Here is a 19170-nt window from a genome sequence, read left to right on the forward strand (position 1 = left end):
CTTCCCTCGTCGCCATGTTCGGGACCTCCGCGCAGGCGCAGCTCGCCCTCTGGGCACAACCTCGCGCGTCCTTTGCTTGGAGAGCAGCGGAGAGCCTGCGGAGCCGGCCGAAGACGATGGGCCACAGCTCGAACGGCTCCGTGAGGGGTAAGAGCGCGCAGGGAAAGCAGTGTGTGTGGAGACAATCTCTTTGTATCGTTTTATTGGGGTGGGGGAGGGAACTAGTTTTTTTCTCCCCGGCGGCAACTCTGGGACCGGTTTCCTTTCTTTCTCCAAAGGCTGCACCTCGCCCGTGTCTTTCTAACACGTGTCTTTCTCGCGCTCATCCCCACGTGCGCGGCTGCCCCTCGGGAGACAAAGCCCCCAGCTGCAGTCGGACCGAGCGGAGAACGCCTTGCCTGGCTTCCTCTGCGACCTTCACACACGAGCTCTCCTTCCCTCCTCGGCTGCGTGTCAGGGGCGCGTCTGAAGAGGGTTGTGTGGTCGTGTTGTTGTGTTGCGGTCGTCCAAGGTTTTCTCTTCTCACGAGACTCTCGTGAGGCTGCTTACCTTCTCAGGAGTTGGGAGTCCTCGCTTTCTGACCGCCCCACTGGTTTGCAACCGAGGACGAAGCCCTCGCCCCCCCTTTTTTCCCTTGTGGCGCCTTTGCTCCGGGTCTTGTTTATTTCCTCCCCTCCCCTCCCCGCTGTTCTCTCTTGTCGAAACTTTTTATTAAAAAAAAATACTCCCGAGAACAAAGAAACTGGAGTCGTGGCATGCTTCACCCCGAATTAATGGGGGGGGGTTTCGTTAATTAGGATGGGATTTGTTTTCAAAACAGCCTGGACGGCCCCTCCCAATAGATTTCGATGCTTGAGTGACTCTTCTCTTTCAAACCATCTTTGCCTTCCCCCCCATTACTTTTTTATCCTTTAAATTTTAACGTGGTTGAGCAATATTGCCCACCTTCTGTGAACTATGTGGTCAAAGAAATCCGGAAAAAAAAAATCAGGTCATAAATCAATGTTTAACCAGCTACGGGTAATTTTTGACTTGGGACCATAATTGAAGCCAACGTTTCTATTGCTAAGCAAGGCAGTTAAGCGAGCGGTGCTTCATTTTATGACTTTTTTTTTTTGGCCAGGGTTGTTAAGTGAAGCGTTGGAGTAGTTAAGTGAATCATGTAGTTCTTAAAGAGAATCTGGCTCCCCCCCCTCCCATTATCAAAAGCTGGCTGGAAAGATCTTGTGGGTGGTGATCATATGACCCTGGGACGTTGCAACTCTCCTAAATTTAGGAGAAATTTAACAGAGCAATAAACCAGTGGACCGGCTTGCCTTCAAAAGTTGTGGGTGCTCCATTACTGGATGCTTTTAAGAAGAGACTGGACAGTCATTTGTTTCAAATGGTATAAGGTCTCCTGCTTGAGTAAGGGGTTTGACTAGAAGACCTCCAGGGTCCCTTCCAACTCTTATTCTGTTAAATTCATGCCTATTGCCAAACACCTGAATTTTGATTACTTAACTATAGGGTTGCTGCAATCATAAGTAGGGGAACCAGTCATAAGTCACTTTTTTGAGTGCCACTGTAACTTTGATCACTAAATGAATGGTTGTAAGTCAAGGACAACCTGTAGTCGGCTATTTTAATGGCATGTTTTGTCTTTGAGACAATCTTCGGAGCAGTTTGCTTAGAAATACTACTGTAATTGCTACAAGAGTATTCTCTATCCCAAATGTGTGAGGACCAATACTTGACAGTGAAAGGGATGCTTTGCGTGTGCCCTGAGGTTGGCACACGTGCATATTTAAGTGTTCAAGGGCTGCTTTCCAATTCTGAAAGCAGGTACTAAACGGCTCTGCTCAGGTGGAATACCTTTCCCTAAGGCTGAGCTAGATATCTGTCAGAGAGCATGAACCAAGCATGCTTTGAACTACAAAGGAACGTGCTGGGCAAAAAACACAGGTCTACCTGTGAAGATTCAAATTAACTGATTTATTGCTAAAAGCCTAGGCCCAGGAATCTTCTCAACTAATGGCCAATGGTTAGAGTTAAACAAGGGTAAATGGCACTCAAGGGGGTTGGGATTGTACTTAGTTTGCTTGTGGCTCCTTAACAACTAAACTGATCCTTTTTTTAATTTCTCTCTGGCTTTGCCAGTCCTTCTCTTACAAACGGTAAAGCAATCAAAAATGATCACATAAAGCAAAGCAGAAGAGAAGTTTTCATTATGTGCTGTTAATAGTTATGAAGCTTAGGGTGTCATGCTGTAAATAACTTGGGATCTGCCTAAACTCTTTTTAGATATAACTGTAATTGTCTTTGTGCAAAAAAACCCAACAACAAATAAAATGCCCTTGCGAAAAGGATGTGCGTGAAAAAGAAAAATGTACTACTTTATTTTAAGCTCAGGACAAAACAGTCCTCAGAATGTTCCACTGATGTCTGTCTTCAGCAGGAAGAAACAATTCTAGTGTTTTGAGGGGACAAAAGGAATCAAAATATCTTTAGCATTCTGCTATAGCAAAATGAGATTTCTAAACAACCCTTATTTTAGGTTTCTTTTTGCCTTTCAAGCCATACATGTGAGGCAATGCTTAATTCTTTGTAACATATTCTACAGAAATATTGCTCAAAGAAATGTTGTTTTTAAAAAAAAATATTTTAAGAATTATTAGAAATAATTAAAGTACCCTTCGCCGCATAAGGGACATATTAATAAATCCACCAGGAATAATCATTTTGAGTGATTTCAGTGCAGCCAAAATATTTTATGGCTATAGGGTTGAGAAAAGCTCAGATGCATATACATGCACTGATCTTTCTTTCTTTCTTTCTTTCTTCCTTCCTTTTTTTTTGCATAGATCTAACATCTGGCATGGTATAAAATTATTTACATACCCTATTTCCCCCAAAATAAAACATCCCCTGATAATAAGCCCAATCGGACTTTTTGAGTGCATGGCAATAAGGCCAAGTGCTTATTTCAGGGTTCAAAAAAATATAAGTCAGGGTCTTATTTTCGGGGAAACATGGTAATAACTAGTACAATTGGAGTTTCATTGGCTGAGATTTCCTATCCTATTTTGTATACCTTCATTGGTTGCCCTTTCACTATTGATCTAACCAGTTGCTATACTTTTGTTGATTGTCACTACATAGGAGCTTTATTTTTGTGAAGGCTGAAAAGGGGGGAAAAAGCCTTCAGTATTTCTGATACTTTGAATATATTTTAAGAGCCCTCAAATTTAAGCTTCTCTTGCTCTTAGTTTGGACTTAAGATAATAAAATAGAATCGCTAAACCTAGATATAAAACAGCACTCACCTCACTATTTGTGAAGTATTTGTGAAATAGAAAAGAATAAATCATCTTAGTTTTATGTACACCGTTAAAATGTGTATTTATATTACATAAATAAAAATTAAAATCCAATTTTTTATTATGCTGTGTTTATGATATATAAGTACTTGCCACTTGACAATAAGTAGAAGAAAGTTAACTGAAATAGTGTTATTTCTTTAAAAATACCTGGGCTTTGCACCAATTGACTAAAAATATGCCGAAACAAAGAATTGCCAATGTTAGAGAACTTGTGCTACTGACAAATTTCTGCTCCAGAAGACGGAGGGAAGAACAGATTGTTGTTTGTCCTTGACTGTGCACCCTCCAAAAGAGGACTTAATCAAGAAAGTGAAATTAACAGGAATATTGGAGGAAAGTCATCAAAGCTAAGCTAAGATTGAACTTATTCAGACATATATCTTGAGTTTCAAAGTGGATTTTTATACAATTAGATCAACAATAAGTTAGATTCTATGGCAGGAGAAGCCAAACAGAAAAGGATTGTGTGGGAGTTATTTAAGGAGACATAGTAAAATCAAAATTGTTCCAATGAATTAAAACAGTACAGGAGAAGAAGTTAATACGGCTGCCTATAAAGTCATATGACAATCTGGAACAGAAAAGTATAGAGATACAAAAATATATTTCTACATGTAATGGAAATAGAGACAGTATGCCAAAGAAAACTACATATAAGTAGTCCTTGTGGAAGAAAACCATGATAGTCTCTGGTGGCAAAAAATCAGGAGTCTGGTAGTACCTTTTTCAATTAATAAATGTTTTCAAAAGACATATACTTTCAAGAAGACAAAGCTTTAGAGCATTCAATCTGATAGGACATTCCATTACAGACTTCAGAGTCACTATTTTGAAAAAAAAAGAACTTTAATTCCATAATTAAGCAAGAGATAGCTGAATTCAGATACATCCAAAAATTTCAGGCAATCTAAGAATGTTTCAACCAACACAATGAGTTTTTAACAAATTGCAATTGTTAATTGATGAAGTATTCATAACCTATTTCTCATTTAACCTGTATCTACATTATCAAACCTGATCTTTCTCTTGCCTCAGCCCAATTGAAATCCTATATCATTTAAACCATCCTAGACATCTGATGAAGTGAAGCCCATTAAGATGTTTTTTTTTAAGAACAGGATCTCCCATTTCTGCACCAGAAGGCCTTGGAACACTCTTCTCCTTGAGATCAGGCAGGCCTCACCTTTTTAACCTTACAGAAGGTGGTAAAAAACTGGGTCTTCTCCCAAGTGCCAGGATAGGGTAAGATTAGAATTTGAAAACAGTGATGCTGGTTGGATCAAAGGCGTTTGGTTGTGGCATCAGTTTTTTCTTTTATACCTTCTGTTTTTATCACCATAATAATAGAATTCTTTATTGGCCAAGTGTGATTGGACACACAAGGAGTTGGACTCTGATGCACAAGCTCTCAGTGTACATACATTACTTTTGAATATATTATTACAGTACTTTTTTTTTTTGTTTACATTTATATCCCGCCCTTCTCCGAAGACTCAGGGCGGCTTACATTGTGTAAGGCAATAGTCTCATCCATTTGTATATTATATACAAAGTCAACTTGTATTGCCCCCCTCAACAATCTGGGTCCTCATTTTACCTACCTTATAAAGGATGGAAGGCTGAGTCAACCTTGGGCCTGGTGGGACTCGAACCTGCAGTAATTGTAATTGCAGGCAGCTGTGTTAATAACAGACTGCATTAGCCTGTTGAGCCACAAGAGGCCCCTTTTGGAGTAACTTGAATTATTTGAGTTGTAGTGGGACAGTGGTCAGAATGCAGAACTGCAGGCTACTTCTGCTGTTTGTTGGCTGCCAGCAGTTTGAGTGTTACAGCCTTCCTTTCAAGGTCAGTAACATGAGGACTCAGATTGTTGGGATCAATATACTGACACTGTAAATCGCTTAGAGAAGGCAGTAAAGTCTAAGTGCTATTGCTATTGAATATATGTATTACTTGATATTACTTGAATATATATATTAGAACATACATATATTACTTTTATATATTTAGTATAGAATAGAATTTTTTTATTGGCCAAGTGTGATTGGACACACAAGGAATTTGTCTTGGTGCATATGCTCTCAGTGTACATAAAAGAAGAGATAACGTTCATCAAGAATCATAAGGTACAACACTTATTGATAGTCATAGGGTACAAATAAGCAACCAGGAAACAATATCAATATATATCGTAAGGATACAAGCAACAAAGTTACAAATCATACAGTCATAAGTGGAAGGAGATGGGTGATGGGAACGATCAGAAGATTCATAGTAATGCAGACTTAGTAACTAGTGTGACAGTGTTGAGAAAATTATTTTTTTAGCAGAGTGATGGTGTTCGGGAAAAACTGTTCTTGTGTCTTGTTGTGGTGTGCAGTGCTCTATAGCGTCGTCATTTTGAGGGTAGGAGTTGAAACAGTTTATGTCCAGGATGCGAGGGATCTGTAAATATTTTCACAGCCCTCTTTTTGACTCGTGCAGTATATAGGTCCTCAATGGAAGGCAGGTTGGTAGCCATTGTTTTTTGTGCAGTTTTAATTATCCTCTGTCTGTCTTGTTGGGTCGCAGAACCCAACCAGACAGTTATAGAGGTGCAGATGACAGACTCAATAATTCTACTGTAGAACTGGATCAGCAGCTCCTTGGGCAATTTGTGCTTTCTGAGTTGGTGCAGAAAGAACATTCTTTATTGTCCTTTTTTGATGACGTTTGCAAGTTTAGCTGTCCATTTTAGATCTTGTGATATGTAGTTATATATACATTCTCATAGACATACATACACACATACATACATACATACATACATACATACATACATACATACATACATACATACGTTATGCTTGGCCCAGACCTGTATAAATGGCCATATAAGCCTTTTAAATAAATAAGGATGAATTGCCAGCTAAATTTTATTCTTTGTCTGTTTTTCTTAATGTTTGACTTTTCCTTCCCTTTTCTCTTGGACTGCCAAAGAAGCATTTATTCTCATTATAAACAGCAAGAGAATATTCAGATACTTGGGGCTTCCATTCTTAAGCCTTTTTCCTTTTAAGCAGCTGCCTCATTGGATCAGACTGCCTTTCCAAGTGATTCTCTCCCCCTTGGCTAATCAGAAGGCAATAAACGCTCCCATTGCTATCTTAAGGAGCAGTAGGGAAGCCGAGTGATTCCCAAACTGGACAGAATGAAGCATCACATTGTTTTTTCTGTCTCCCCAATCCATTGATCAGTAGATCTCAGGGCCTGGGAAAACAACCCCTCCCCCCGCTTTGCAAACTGTTTGCATGGGAAAGTACCTGGTGTTAGCTCCATCTCTAATCAGGTCTCAAGCAAAGGAAATGCATCACTTAGCTCACATGGCCAATTGAGAAAACATAAAGCCTCTTAGGATCCTGGGCATGAGTTCTCCTGGCACCAACTCATCTTATAGCTTTCTCTACCCCAGGCTTTTAGATGGGGAATTAAGGAGGGCCATCAAGAGGGTAAGCGTGCAGTGGACTTTGAGGCTGTTTTTATGAAGCACTCCCGGCCACAAACATTTGCTTAAATGTTTGATGTCAAGAGAGCCTAATCTCAGTTATTCACTGATCTGTTTTAGATCCAGGAACAGCTGAAGTATTCTCTGTGAGCTCAGAGCCGGTAATAAGAATCCTTAGATGCAGGGTCATCAAGACAGAGTGGGCCTTACCAGCTGTAAAAAAAGCTTTCATTACTTTCAATCTTTATGGTACACATTCCCAGGTCATTATTGGATACTAAAATTTGATGCCTAGGAGCCTCCTCAGTTCAGTTTCAGATACAATCATTTTAAAGGTGGGGAGATGCATGCAAACATCCTATGGATAGGCATAATGACATTCTTTAAACTGGAGGCTACTGGTTCACCACTCAAGCAATGGAAACCATATCCCTGTTTATCTTATCCAGAGTGCCATGGTCCAAATAATATTTGGTCAAACACAAATATAAACAATACAAATACTACCATACACTAGACAACTGTGGCTTAAGATTTGATATGCAGATCCAATCTACTCTTAGTAGTCCAAGTACAGTATATGGTTAAAGCTGCATTGAATACATGTAACAAATAATGTACAAAATCTAAAAGAAGAAAAGAGCACTTTGAGCCATCTACCAGAACAATAGACAGGTGATTTACTAGAGCCCAGATGTGTTCATTTAATATTTTTCAGCCAGTCTGATAAGTACTAGGAGTCAGTTGTTATTGGCCAAAGTACCAGCAAAAGCAGCACTGGAAGGCAGTGCTGGATTTGCTGGTACTTTGCAAAGTTTCTGCCTCATGTAAAGAGTGCTTTAAATAAAAATGACATACCAAGATCCACCAGTAGAAGGCAGTGTTGCTTCTCCATCATCAGAAGCATTTGGGTGTTTTGGTCCTAGCTGCATCATAGAACTGGAAGAAATAAGCTTACCACTGATTCATATTGTCTGGGGGAGAATTCTAGATCTCAGAAGGGTCAGCTGACATATGAAAAGTGGCATGTTCTATATAGAAAATCTGAAACCCATAACTGGTTTTCCACAGAGGGCACCTTGGTTGAAAATGCCTTGAACATCAAATGGTTCAAAGGGGTTTTGTATGCCTCTCCTTCATTCTTCTGACATGCTTTCTATGTAGCATATGCTTGAAGAAAGCAGAAGTTATTTTGGCAATTATCAGTAGTCTGAGTCTTCAGCAGATCTTTTTATCAGACACGACCTTCTCTGCCTGTTTTGTAAACTATATTTGCAGGTCATGTCCACTTTCCACAAAGCATAGGGAATATGCCTGCCATTTATTTATTTATTTTGCCAGCCAGCTCTTTTGAAATGTAAGGTGTAAAAAGCTATCAGATGTCAATTGTAGAATACCAAGGTTTGGAATTGGTTTGTTTCTTTCCAGCAAGCTTAGCTACAAGCCATTCTGCATAGGCACCAGGTGGATTAAACCCTATATAGCCTATTGCTACAAGGGACAGCCTGTTTCTGCCCTGGCAGGTATGATGGCCCACTCTATTGGAATCACAGCTACATTGGTTATGACCAGAATTGTTGTCGCTAAGCGATGCAGGTATTAGATGAGTTGTGCCCAATTTTATGACTCTCCCTTCTAGAGCACGTCAATCAGATGTAAGCTTCAGAAAGCCAGATTCTAATTAAACGTTTGAAAAAGACTTTTTAACGGTCACAGGGAAACTATTCATTCCCCAGGGAAACTATTCAGTCCCTGAATAATGTTGGATTCCAGGTAGGATTGATTGCCTAAATGACCTATTTCAATTCTCCAAATATATCACTGTGTAAATTCTCCTAAGAATTTCATTATTTTTCAATATCCAGTTCCCTATTATATTTTTTGTGAAACAGCCCAATGTTAATTACATACATAAACATATTTTACAGTTTGTATCCTAGAAAAAAGTATTTTGATTTTTTGAATTGAAACTGGCATCTGAGAAAAAAATATTATGTTTAATTTATTTCCAGTTTAAGGATTTTGGGAAATTAAAGGTTTGCAAGAATTCAGAAAAATCTCAACTGTATTTTTCATGTTACTTGATTTTTTGATCTCTTTGAGTATTTTTTTTTCACTTGTTGCAAGAAAGAGAGAGAAATCTGAGAAGCAAAACAGATAAAAGCAACCCAAAGATGGTACAAATTGCAAACGCATTATCTTTGATGGGCTGTTATCAATCAGATGCCTCAAGAAGCCTTCTAATCTGCAACAATTAGGCAACATTTCCTATTGTTTATTTATTAGATGCATTTATGCCCAATAAACAATAAGAGCAAAGTAATATTTATTTAAATGTATGTGCCTTCCATCTCATCAGAGGTTGTAGATCTGTTATAGAATTCTTTGTTCTCGAGAGGCAGATAATAGTCACTTCAGTGATCAGTGGATTATTTGTTTTGTTTAGTACCTTTTTGACTTGTTTATTTAAACTAGATTTATACAGCATTGATCGAAGTTAAATTAGATTTTTAAAAACATTTTTAGTGTTTTGTGTAAAAAATGTATAGGAAAGTATAATAACTTCTAACTTTATTTTACCTGCTAATATAAAGATGAGAGATAAAATAACAGCCAAAAGGATCAGAAATTTTGAGGTGAAGAAGAATCTAAATAGAAATAGAGGGGAGAGAAATAAATAGTGAATCAAAAAAATGCAAAACATGTTTTTGTAAGCAAGAAGCCTTGCAAAATGATTTTCTGGTTTGGAGTGTACCTTTTATTGAAGTGTACCTTTATTGGAGTGTACCTTTCCCTCAACACTGTCAGACTATTTACTGAATCTGCACTACTATTAATCGTTTCATAGTTCCCATCACCAATCTCTTTCCACTTATGACTGTATGACTATAACTTGTTGCTGGCAATCCTTATGATTTATATTGATATATTGATCATCAATTGTGTTGTAAATGTTGTACCTTGATGAACGTATCTTTTCTTTTATGTACACTGAGAGCATATGCACCAAGACAAATTCCTTGTGTGTCCAATCACACTTGGCCAATAAAAATTCTATTCTATTCTATTGATTAAAACCTAATTATGAAATCGGCTGTAAAAGGAAACCCTTTGAGAAATATATTAATTAAGCTCTTCAGATCATCAATCTCTCTCTTTTTCAGAGAAAGCTAGCCAGATCAAATGAAGATATTAGTATAATTAAAAACTGATGATAGCTGTAGTATATCTTGATATCAATATACTCCAAACATCCATCACATTTGATTAAACTGGCAGTAATCCATATTCTGCTGGTTTCACAAGTATGTACCTTCTTACTACTAAATCATTGCAATTTATGAATAAAATTTGTTTGAAACAATTCAGAATAATATATTTATGTACCTTCTAAAAATGAACGTGATGTGGGTTCTGAAGAGTACATTTAGCACAAATATAATCCATGCCATTTTTATTAGAAACAAGCATGTTAGAGATTTTTTTTTACTAGTTAATAATTACTGCTTTAGATTATGATTTAGTGTAAGGGTGTCAAACTTGCCACGTCACATTGCGTCATATCATGTTTCATGACGTTTTTCCCCTTCACGGAGCTGGGATAGGTGTTGTCGTGTCCCACTCCTCCTCTGACGGCCGAGTCGGGGAAGTCCATATCAAGCGTGCCTCTGTAGCTCTGCCAAAGTCCTATCAGAGTCCTCAGGGCAGGCAGGAATCCAAGGTGTGACTTCAGCAATCCAGATTAGACTTTGCCTGACTCAGAGAATGCCAGAAAGCAGATTCTTTATATAGGCCATGGGGTGTGGCTCCATGACTCAGCACTTATCCAGGCCTGCCCCTCCCTTCCTTTTGCTGACGTCACCTCTCCATTTTCCGGAAGTGTGGATCTATCCATTGCATCGTTTCATCTCCAGCTGTTGGTAATCCCAGCTCGTGGCTGGCTTCAGGCGCACATGCTATCGGAGGGAGGTTTGTTTGTTCGGTTTGTCTGGACATGGTGCCAGGGCTGGGGGCTGGAGGCATGCCAGGACATTCTTCTGTACTATCAGCGTCTGGCAGGAGATAAGAGGGGCCCGGCTGCGGCAGGGGGAGCGAGCGAGGCACAACTGGTGTGGCCGCCAGTTTGACACCCGTGATTTAGAGCAAATCTACCACTCCTTGTGTTTAACCAAAAACCTGGACAAAGTTGGATACTTCTGAAAAAAGTTATGCATTGTGTAACTTTATACAATACTGTATAAAAGTATTTACTGCCCTTTAAGGACATCTAGACTGTCCTTAAAGGGGTCACCAACCTTTCGGATCTCAGGAACCACTAAATTCGTAATTTTAAATCCTGTGAACCACGAATGCAGCGCGCCACTTGCTGAAGTGCCTGGAATCCCAGTGACAGGATGGGGTCCTTCAGGCACTCTCCCCCCACTCTCTCTTTCCTCCCTTTCTCTCCCCCCTCTCTCTCCCTCTTTGTTTCTCTCTCCCCTTTCTCTTTCTCTCTCTCCCCCCTCTTTCTTTCTCTCTCTCATATCTCTCTCCCCCCTCTCTTTGTCTGTCTCTCATCTCTTTCTCTCTCATTTTGATTCTCCGGCGCAACCAATGTGTGCGCAGCACCAACAAGAGCCGGAAGAAACACCTGCAAGACCCAGCAAGAGATGAAGCTTTGCTCCCACTCTGAAATATGGAGTGAATTCCCAACCCCCGCCCTTCTCTTCTCAGACCAGGCGAGGAGTGACTGGGAGGGTGAGGGGTGGGGACAGCCAGTGGTGGGATCATCCAACAGGAAGCCTCAGCAGGGGGGTGAAAGAGCAGTGGATTGCCGACACCCGTGGCTTCAGCCTGCCTGCGCCACAACCCTTCTCCCAACTGCAACAGCACAATTACCTCGTTCTGGGCGGCAAAGGCTGCTCTACTTGCACGTTCACTGCCTGCAAAGTTGCAAGTTGCACCTCCCTCCCTCTATGGCAGAGATTTCCAGCCCCACCATGTGCTGCCTGGCTGGTCCCATATTTATTTATTTATTTATTTATTCGAATTTTTATACCACCCTATCTCCCGAAGGACTCAGGGCGGTGTACAGCCAAATAAAACATAAGAATAATACAGGTAAAAACAATTAAAAAACTTATTAATTAGGCCGAAAATTAAAATATCGCTAAAATAGTATAAAACCCCATTAAAACTAAATTTAAAACTAAAAACCCTAGGCTAGCCCTGCGCAAATAAATAGATGTGTCTTAAGCTTGCGGTGGAAGGTTCGGAGGTCGGGAAGTTGGCGCAGCCCTGGGGGAAGCTCGTTCCAGAGGGTGGGAGCCCCCACAGAGAAAGCCCTTCCTCTGGGTGTCGCCAGTCGGCACTGCCTGGCGGACGGCACCCTAAGGAGTCCCTCTCTGTGAGAGCGTACGGGTCGGTGGGAGGCAATCGGTGGCAGTAGGCGGTCCCGTAAATAACCCGGCCCTATGCCATGGAGCGCTTTAAAGATGGTAACCAAAACCTTGAAGCGCACCCGAAAGGCCACAGGTAGCCAGTGCAGTCTGCACAGGATTGGTGTAACATGGGAGCCACGAGGAGCTCCCTCAATCACCCGCGCAGCTGCATTCTGAACCAGCTGCAGCCTCCGGAGCTCTAATTCTATTCCAGAGCTCTAATCACAGGACTGGCCATTGGTCATCCCTGAGCAGTTCCTCCACCCAGGTGTGCTGCGGACCACCAAATTTTTCTCGCGGACCACCAGTGGTCCGCAAATCACCAGTTGGTGACCTCTGGTCTAAATGACCTTATTCGGTAGAGTTTGGTGGGATTAGCAAACTGCAGTTAGAAATAAGAAATAAAATTAATTCCAAAGCAAACATGTTTTAATATTGCTAATTGGGACTTATTTTCATGTTTAATAACCCAGAGTCAATTTTTGAAGTTACAAATTTTCACATGTAGAATTATAATACTTCGTACTTTAGATTCTGTCATTTATTGACTTCTGAATATTTGCAGCAACTCACTTGACTTTTGAGGAATACAATATATATATACACACACACACACACACACACACACACAATACATCTTAATGCATATAGTATAGTATCTTGTTCTGGTGATGGGAGGAGTGTTTGTTTTGTTTTGTTTTGTTTTGTTTTTTGGATGCTTTCAAATCATTGTTGACTCCTGGAAACCGCCTGGACTAGTTCATGCAGTTCTCTTGGCAAGAGTTCAGAAGCCATTCTCTTCTCCCTATGGCTGAAAGGATGTGGTTGACCCAAGGTCAGGCAGCTGGCTTTGTGCCTAAGGCAATAATAAATCTCACGGACTCCTGGTTTCTAGTCTAGCAGTCCTGCATCCTTTGTATGTGATGCTCTTTCTAATAATAATTCCCAAAACTAAATAGGTTCTTCCCCCGAAGTGGTTGTCTAACGTATGATTCTTGAAATCATTGATGCAATATAGTTAATATACGTAACTAACATTCTACCGTTAGAACAAATATTAAGATGCAGTCATTTATTACTTACCTAGGAGTAAGCCCCGTTGATTTGACTGGAATTTAATTCTGAGTAGTCATGTATAGAACCGCATTTCATAGCTTCTGTTCTGGACAAACTTTAACAATAAAAGATAATGCACATTCGGGGAGTGTGGGGGGGCAAGCATGCAGAGAATTGGACAGGTTTTGTAGGGAAAATGGAAAACCTATTAAAAGACAGACGGCAATCCACGAAGCATATCTATTCTTGATCAATTCTTGATTTTCAAGGTCGGGTTGTATCAACGAAAAATTTTGATCGGTTTTCTATTTTTTCTCTTTCAGTTGAATGGATTGCGGCAGTCGCTTTTGCTGCAGGAACAGCAGCTGTTGGGTATCTCGCTTACAAAAAGTTTTTTAGCAAGGGCAAAGGTTGCAACGGAATGGTGAACCTCCATATTCAGAAAGATAATCCCAAAGTAGTTCATGCATTCGATATGGAAGATTTGGGAGAGAAAGCAGTATACTGCCGATGTTGGAGATCTAAAACGGTGAGAGAAGAGCACACTCAAATCTCTTCTAAATTTTTATTATGAATGTATTTGTTGAATTTCCAAAACAAAATAATGACTGCTAGATTATAGTTAAGTAACAAGTAGGGGGAGGGGGGCATAAACAGGAAACTGTTACTAGAGAACAACATTTTCATTGATCCTCCCATAAAAATTGGGAGAGGAAAAAACATTGAAAAAGATTTCTGCAAGAACTCTGTAAAGAATTGGCATAACCTGTATTTATAAATCAATGGGTCCACAGAATAATCCACAGAATATTAAGTAAGTTTGTTATAGTCTTAAGTTAAAACTAATTGAACAAGATACACTTTTTCATGTTTGTTGGGTGTGTCAAAGATTGTTTCAGAAAGACTGGCTTTCAACACAAATAAAAATGGATCAGGGTACATTTATTCATATGATATTGTCCTTCTGTTGACTTGTTTTGGTTTAGTAGCCATATCTTAGTTAAGCTGGGCTTACAAAGAACAGTATGGTTTAAAGTAGGGGCCCACTATTGGACCTTGAACCTTTTGGAACTGTGCTGCAGAAATGGCAGGCAAGCAGCACATCTCCACTTGCACTAGCAGTGGCTGGGCACCCACTTCTCACGCAAAGTTGCGCACAAAGTTGCCTGCAGCTCGTGTGAAAACACCACCACCACCACCCCACCCACCCCTGCTGGTCTGCAAACCCAAAAGATTGAGGAACTTTGATTTAAAGAACTGAATCTACTTTTGAGTTACATAACTAAAACTTGGGATCGATTAAGAATTCTAAATTTCTTGGACAATAGAACAGCAAAAGAATTACTGGTACTCTTCAATGGAAAAAAATTCAAATTCTTTATGTTTATGGAATGGTAATCAATTGACAAAATCAAAAGACTAATAATTCACAACTTCAGGATTCAATTGTTTGCTTAAAAACTGTCCTGAATACTCTTAATACAGAAAGGGGTTTTTTTTATATTAAAAAAAATAAAGGATGAAAAAAAATCCTTTATCTTGTTTTTCTCACAAAAGAAATTAAACATGAAATATTTTTTTAAAACATTTTAGTTTTAAATGGTAGGGAAAGGGAAAAAATGATCTGTGATTTGATTGCTGATAGTAATAATGCTTCAGATTCAGAATATGAAATCTGTTAGTATTTTATGGGACAAAAAATACATATCGTGTCTTTCCCCTATTTTCTGTGAAAGTTAGTGAGTCTTGTTTATTCAAACCAAAAAGGCATGATAGATAGATCATAATTGCTATTACTCTGCGTAAGCAGAAGTATTACGAAAGCTATTAATACTTTTTGATTAATGCATACAAATCCAGATTTTTATATTGATCTGGGAAGAGATCCCCTTTTATTTACAATGAAAAGGGAAGAATTGGTAGGACTTTCATTCTGGTATAGCAACGTTTATTTGTTTGTTACATTTATTTGCTGTCTATCTCGCTGTGAGGCTAATCTAGGTGGCTTACAACAATAAAAACAAAGAAATGAAAAGTCGTGTAAGCGTAACAGTTAGCAAAGTAATGGAACAATGGAATAAACAGTGAAAAAGAAAAAGAGAATACAACGATATGAGAATAAAAGATGGATGAGTGGGGAAGCAGGGAACAAGGTGGAGTTTGCTATCAAACTATGGAAGCTGCTAGTAGCCACCTCCAGTATAATACTCCCCATCGGGTCCCCAGACCAACTAACAGAGCCAAGTCTTCAGGCTCTTTTAATACCAAAGTTAATATCAGTTGATGTCCCAGTGTTGCTTGGAGCAATCAGAAAGTTCTTTCACAGATCTATAGTTAATAATAAAAGCTATCAGGATTTAGCCCAGACTGCTGGGGAGACGATAGATACATCCTTTCCCTCAGTTTTGGAGGAAGAGACCAAGAAGGCAGAAGAATTTTTCTGCAGAAAACTTTTACCCAAGGTTGGATAGACCAGGGGTCTCCAACCTTGGTCCCTTTAAGACTTGTGGACTTCGAAGCCAAGCTTTGCTGGCTGAGGGACTCTGGGAGTTGAAGTCCACAAGTCTTAAAGGGACTAAGGTTGGAGACCCCTGGGATAGACTACATTTTCTTTTACCCGCAATTTACTTTGATGCCGACTCGTTATCTTGCTGAAGTAGTACATTTAATACGTGTTTTCCTTTCAGTTCCCCTTATGTGATGGGTCTCATACAAAACATAACGATGAAACAGGCGACAACGTGGGACCTCTAATCATCAAGAGGAAAGACGTGTGAACAGCAAACAGTTGAGACACCATCAAAACGATATTGCCGCGATGTTTTCTGCTCACCAGTGATCGGTGGGAAAGAAGATCTTAAATTTCACCGAAGATGTTTAGATGTGGTATATAATGCACTGCAGCACATGTAGTTCATGTTGCTTGCTTAAAACACTACAGTGTATATGTTAGAAACAATACCTGTGACTTGATTTTTTTTGTCTTGTTAAATGCACATTCTCATTAAGTGTAAAAATAAAAAACCCTTTAGAAGGTACTTGAAACAATGGAGATGATACATTAAATTATTTTCAAATACATTCTGTTCTCCTAAACTGTCCTTGCCAAGAGCCATGAGATTAAACCTATATTTTTGTCAATCTAACTAATATATAGCTTTCTGATATTTTTTTTAAAAAAGATCTGCAGTATGCAAGGCATCAAAAAGACCACAATGAAGCTGTGATTACTAAAATGTATACATTTTAAGTGTGCAGAAACATTGCAGATGGAAATCATATTGCACAACATTGGTAGGCACACATCTTACTGCCTTACGTATCTCTTCTTTTCTTACATATTTATGGCACGGTAAAGTGTTTGGCTGGAGGTAAGTGGTTGGATCTGTGCTACGGTCGTGAATTATTTTAGAGAAGGCAGATGACTGCATAAGCCCAAGAAAAAAGGAAAATGCTAGAATGCACCTTTTAATTGACACACAACATCTTTTAGGAATGTAAAAGAAAAAGCAGGAAAGGGCTTATATTTCAGATGCTGTAGACATGCTATTGGAGATGATGTCACCTTTTTAATGTGGAGTGAAATAGAAAAACAACCCAATCTGTCAAAGTTAAGAATCCCAGCCTCGGGGATATTGAAGAAGACCAGTTGGCTTGTGTGGAAAGATATGGAGAGTCAACTGGATTGAATATGCAGCACCTGAGATGCTGGACAGTAGAACTTTGTGAATTAAAACCTTTAGTAGGAAGACTGCAAGGAAAAACCTTAAGGGACATTCTAGGGCCACTAACTGGGATAGTGGAAGAAGGAAGCATATTTTATATTCTTGTAGATAAGCTGAGAATTTTAGGTTCCAAAATTCACCCCAATAATTGGGTTCAGCTTATGTGTGAATTACTTGTAAGAATATAATGTGTGGTAATACTTTTTAAATGTACCCATATTTCCCATATATATTCATAGAGAAGCTCATCCATGGATAAGCAAACCCAAGTTTTTAACCAAAATACCATGAAAAATGTGCGTCAACTTATCCATGGATGGTACATTTTTCACGGTATTTTACTTAAAAATTTGAAAGTAAATTTATCCTTGGATGGCTTATATGCAAATATATATATTATGACAATCAGAAATTGAGGGAAAGAGGGAACAGGAATATTAAATAGGTTACAACTTGATTTGTGTGTATTCTATTCTTTGCAAATAATGTTTTCACTTGCGTAAATTACTAGATCATACTTCATTAGGGTTCAGTACCCAAAATAAAATCCCTCATTTATTTAACTACCGGCTCTGGGTGTATCTATATTAGTTCCTATCCTGATCCACGCTCTCACAATATTGACTCCTTAAGCAGTAAACCAGTATTCCAATTCCTGCTATCTCAGCTGGCTAGTAGGAACCAGAATGCCTGGATTTTTGTCCTTAATGATAGTAATAAACCAATTCTATATTGTTTACTGACCAATGTATTGTGCTATTTATGAAACAAGGCAGTTCTGTCCAGTTTTTTGGGGGAAGAGTATTGGGAGGTGCTTTGGAACAAGAGATAGCTGGAGTCCTAGATGAAGACCTCAGGCAAACTGAGTTATTTAGTGGTTAGAATTACATTAGAACTTTGGTGGGTTTTTTGGGATATTTTATCTTTTTAAACTGTTCTATGTATCCTTTTGGTGCCTTTAATAAAGTTGAATTTTGTTTAAATCCTGGGATTGACTAGTTGCCCTCTATTACCCACCTCTGCCTGGCTGAGCTATTGACTCCCACTTTTTTTTGTACTGTTTCCCTTTCTGTATTTAGCCAACTGAGGTACCCAGGGGGCTGAGGTATCCTGGTGTGAAAGGGGAAAGGGGTTGTGGTGAAGGGAGGTGGGTACAGTAATTTTCTAGTTGCTGTTCACCCATAGGTACTGAAATATCTCAGGAGGGACAGATTCAATCCCAAGGTTTCCTTTTCTCTTATTACAAGGTATTGGATTGCATACCAAAACAGAATAAGTTTTAAAATTGATATTCCATGTGCACTTTCTCATACCAGCTATATCTTGTTTTCCAAATGGCAAGGAGCATTCCTCTGTGATACTTAGCTAAATTACCCTGTAAAAACTTGAGTACTGTAGGTAATAATGTAATTGCACTCTTTTTTTGCACTAGAAAGAATGGAAACTCTTTAAGCTACTCGCATGGTTCTAAAATATTACAATCCCTTGCAGATGACGAGGATTTTTATTAGACCACTCAGTTCGGGTAATTTGTTGCTTGTATAATTCATCCTAGGTATGGTAGTATGCATCATCTAGTGGCTTGGGATACACATTATTGAGCCACAAATGACTAATTTGGTTCTGGTTTAATATGCTGTTGAAAAACTATGGGGTGTGTGATTCATACAACATACATGCAGTTTGTAATGTTTTAGAGCTTGGAACGTACTGTTTTGATCTTGAAATACACTGTTCCAATTTCAGAAAGTCAATAATGATCTGTACTTAAAGGAAGGGTTCAGAACTCAGAAAATTTCTGATAAAATCAGAACAGTGACAGAATAGTTTCTGTAGAATCAGAATGTTACTTTCCAAACTTAAATATTTTGAAACGACAAAAGCCAAATACTTGGGATTGCATTTGGAAATGGAAGGTGAATCTGAATCTACTTCCAGCTTCGTCATTATATCATTACACAAGACTGACCCTTTCAACATTTCTTGGAGTTCTCTACATTCTGAAGTCCTGCATTTGTAAGAAAGTTCTGCTCCTTGCATTTGCTGTGCATGGCAAGACCTTATTTGACAATGTGTCCCTTTAATTACTTTAGCACCGAGAGAGAATGGGTTGGTTTGCAATT

General features: G+C 39.1%; 1 protein-coding gene across 1 annotated transcript; it reads left to right on the top strand.

The window, feature by feature from the left end:
• Positions 1-16372, top strand: CISD1 (CDGSH iron sulfur domain 1). Its single transcript, XM_058187317.1, has 3 exons — positions 1-147; positions 13646-13851; positions 16010-16372. Exons 1-3 carry the CDS (start codon positions 15-17, stop codon positions 16097-16099), a joined length of 429 nt encoding a protein of 142 aa, XP_058043300.1. The 5' UTR covers positions 1-14; the 3' UTR covers positions 16100-16372.
• The last annotated feature ends 2798 nt before the right edge of the window (positions 16373-19170 follow it).

Source organism: Ahaetulla prasina, chromosome 6, assembly GCF_028640845.1.
Source record: "Ahaetulla prasina isolate Xishuangbanna chromosome 6, ASM2864084v1, whole genome shotgun sequence".
Taxonomy (NCBI): domain Eukaryota; kingdom Metazoa; phylum Chordata; class Lepidosauria; order Squamata; family Colubridae; genus Ahaetulla; species Ahaetulla prasina.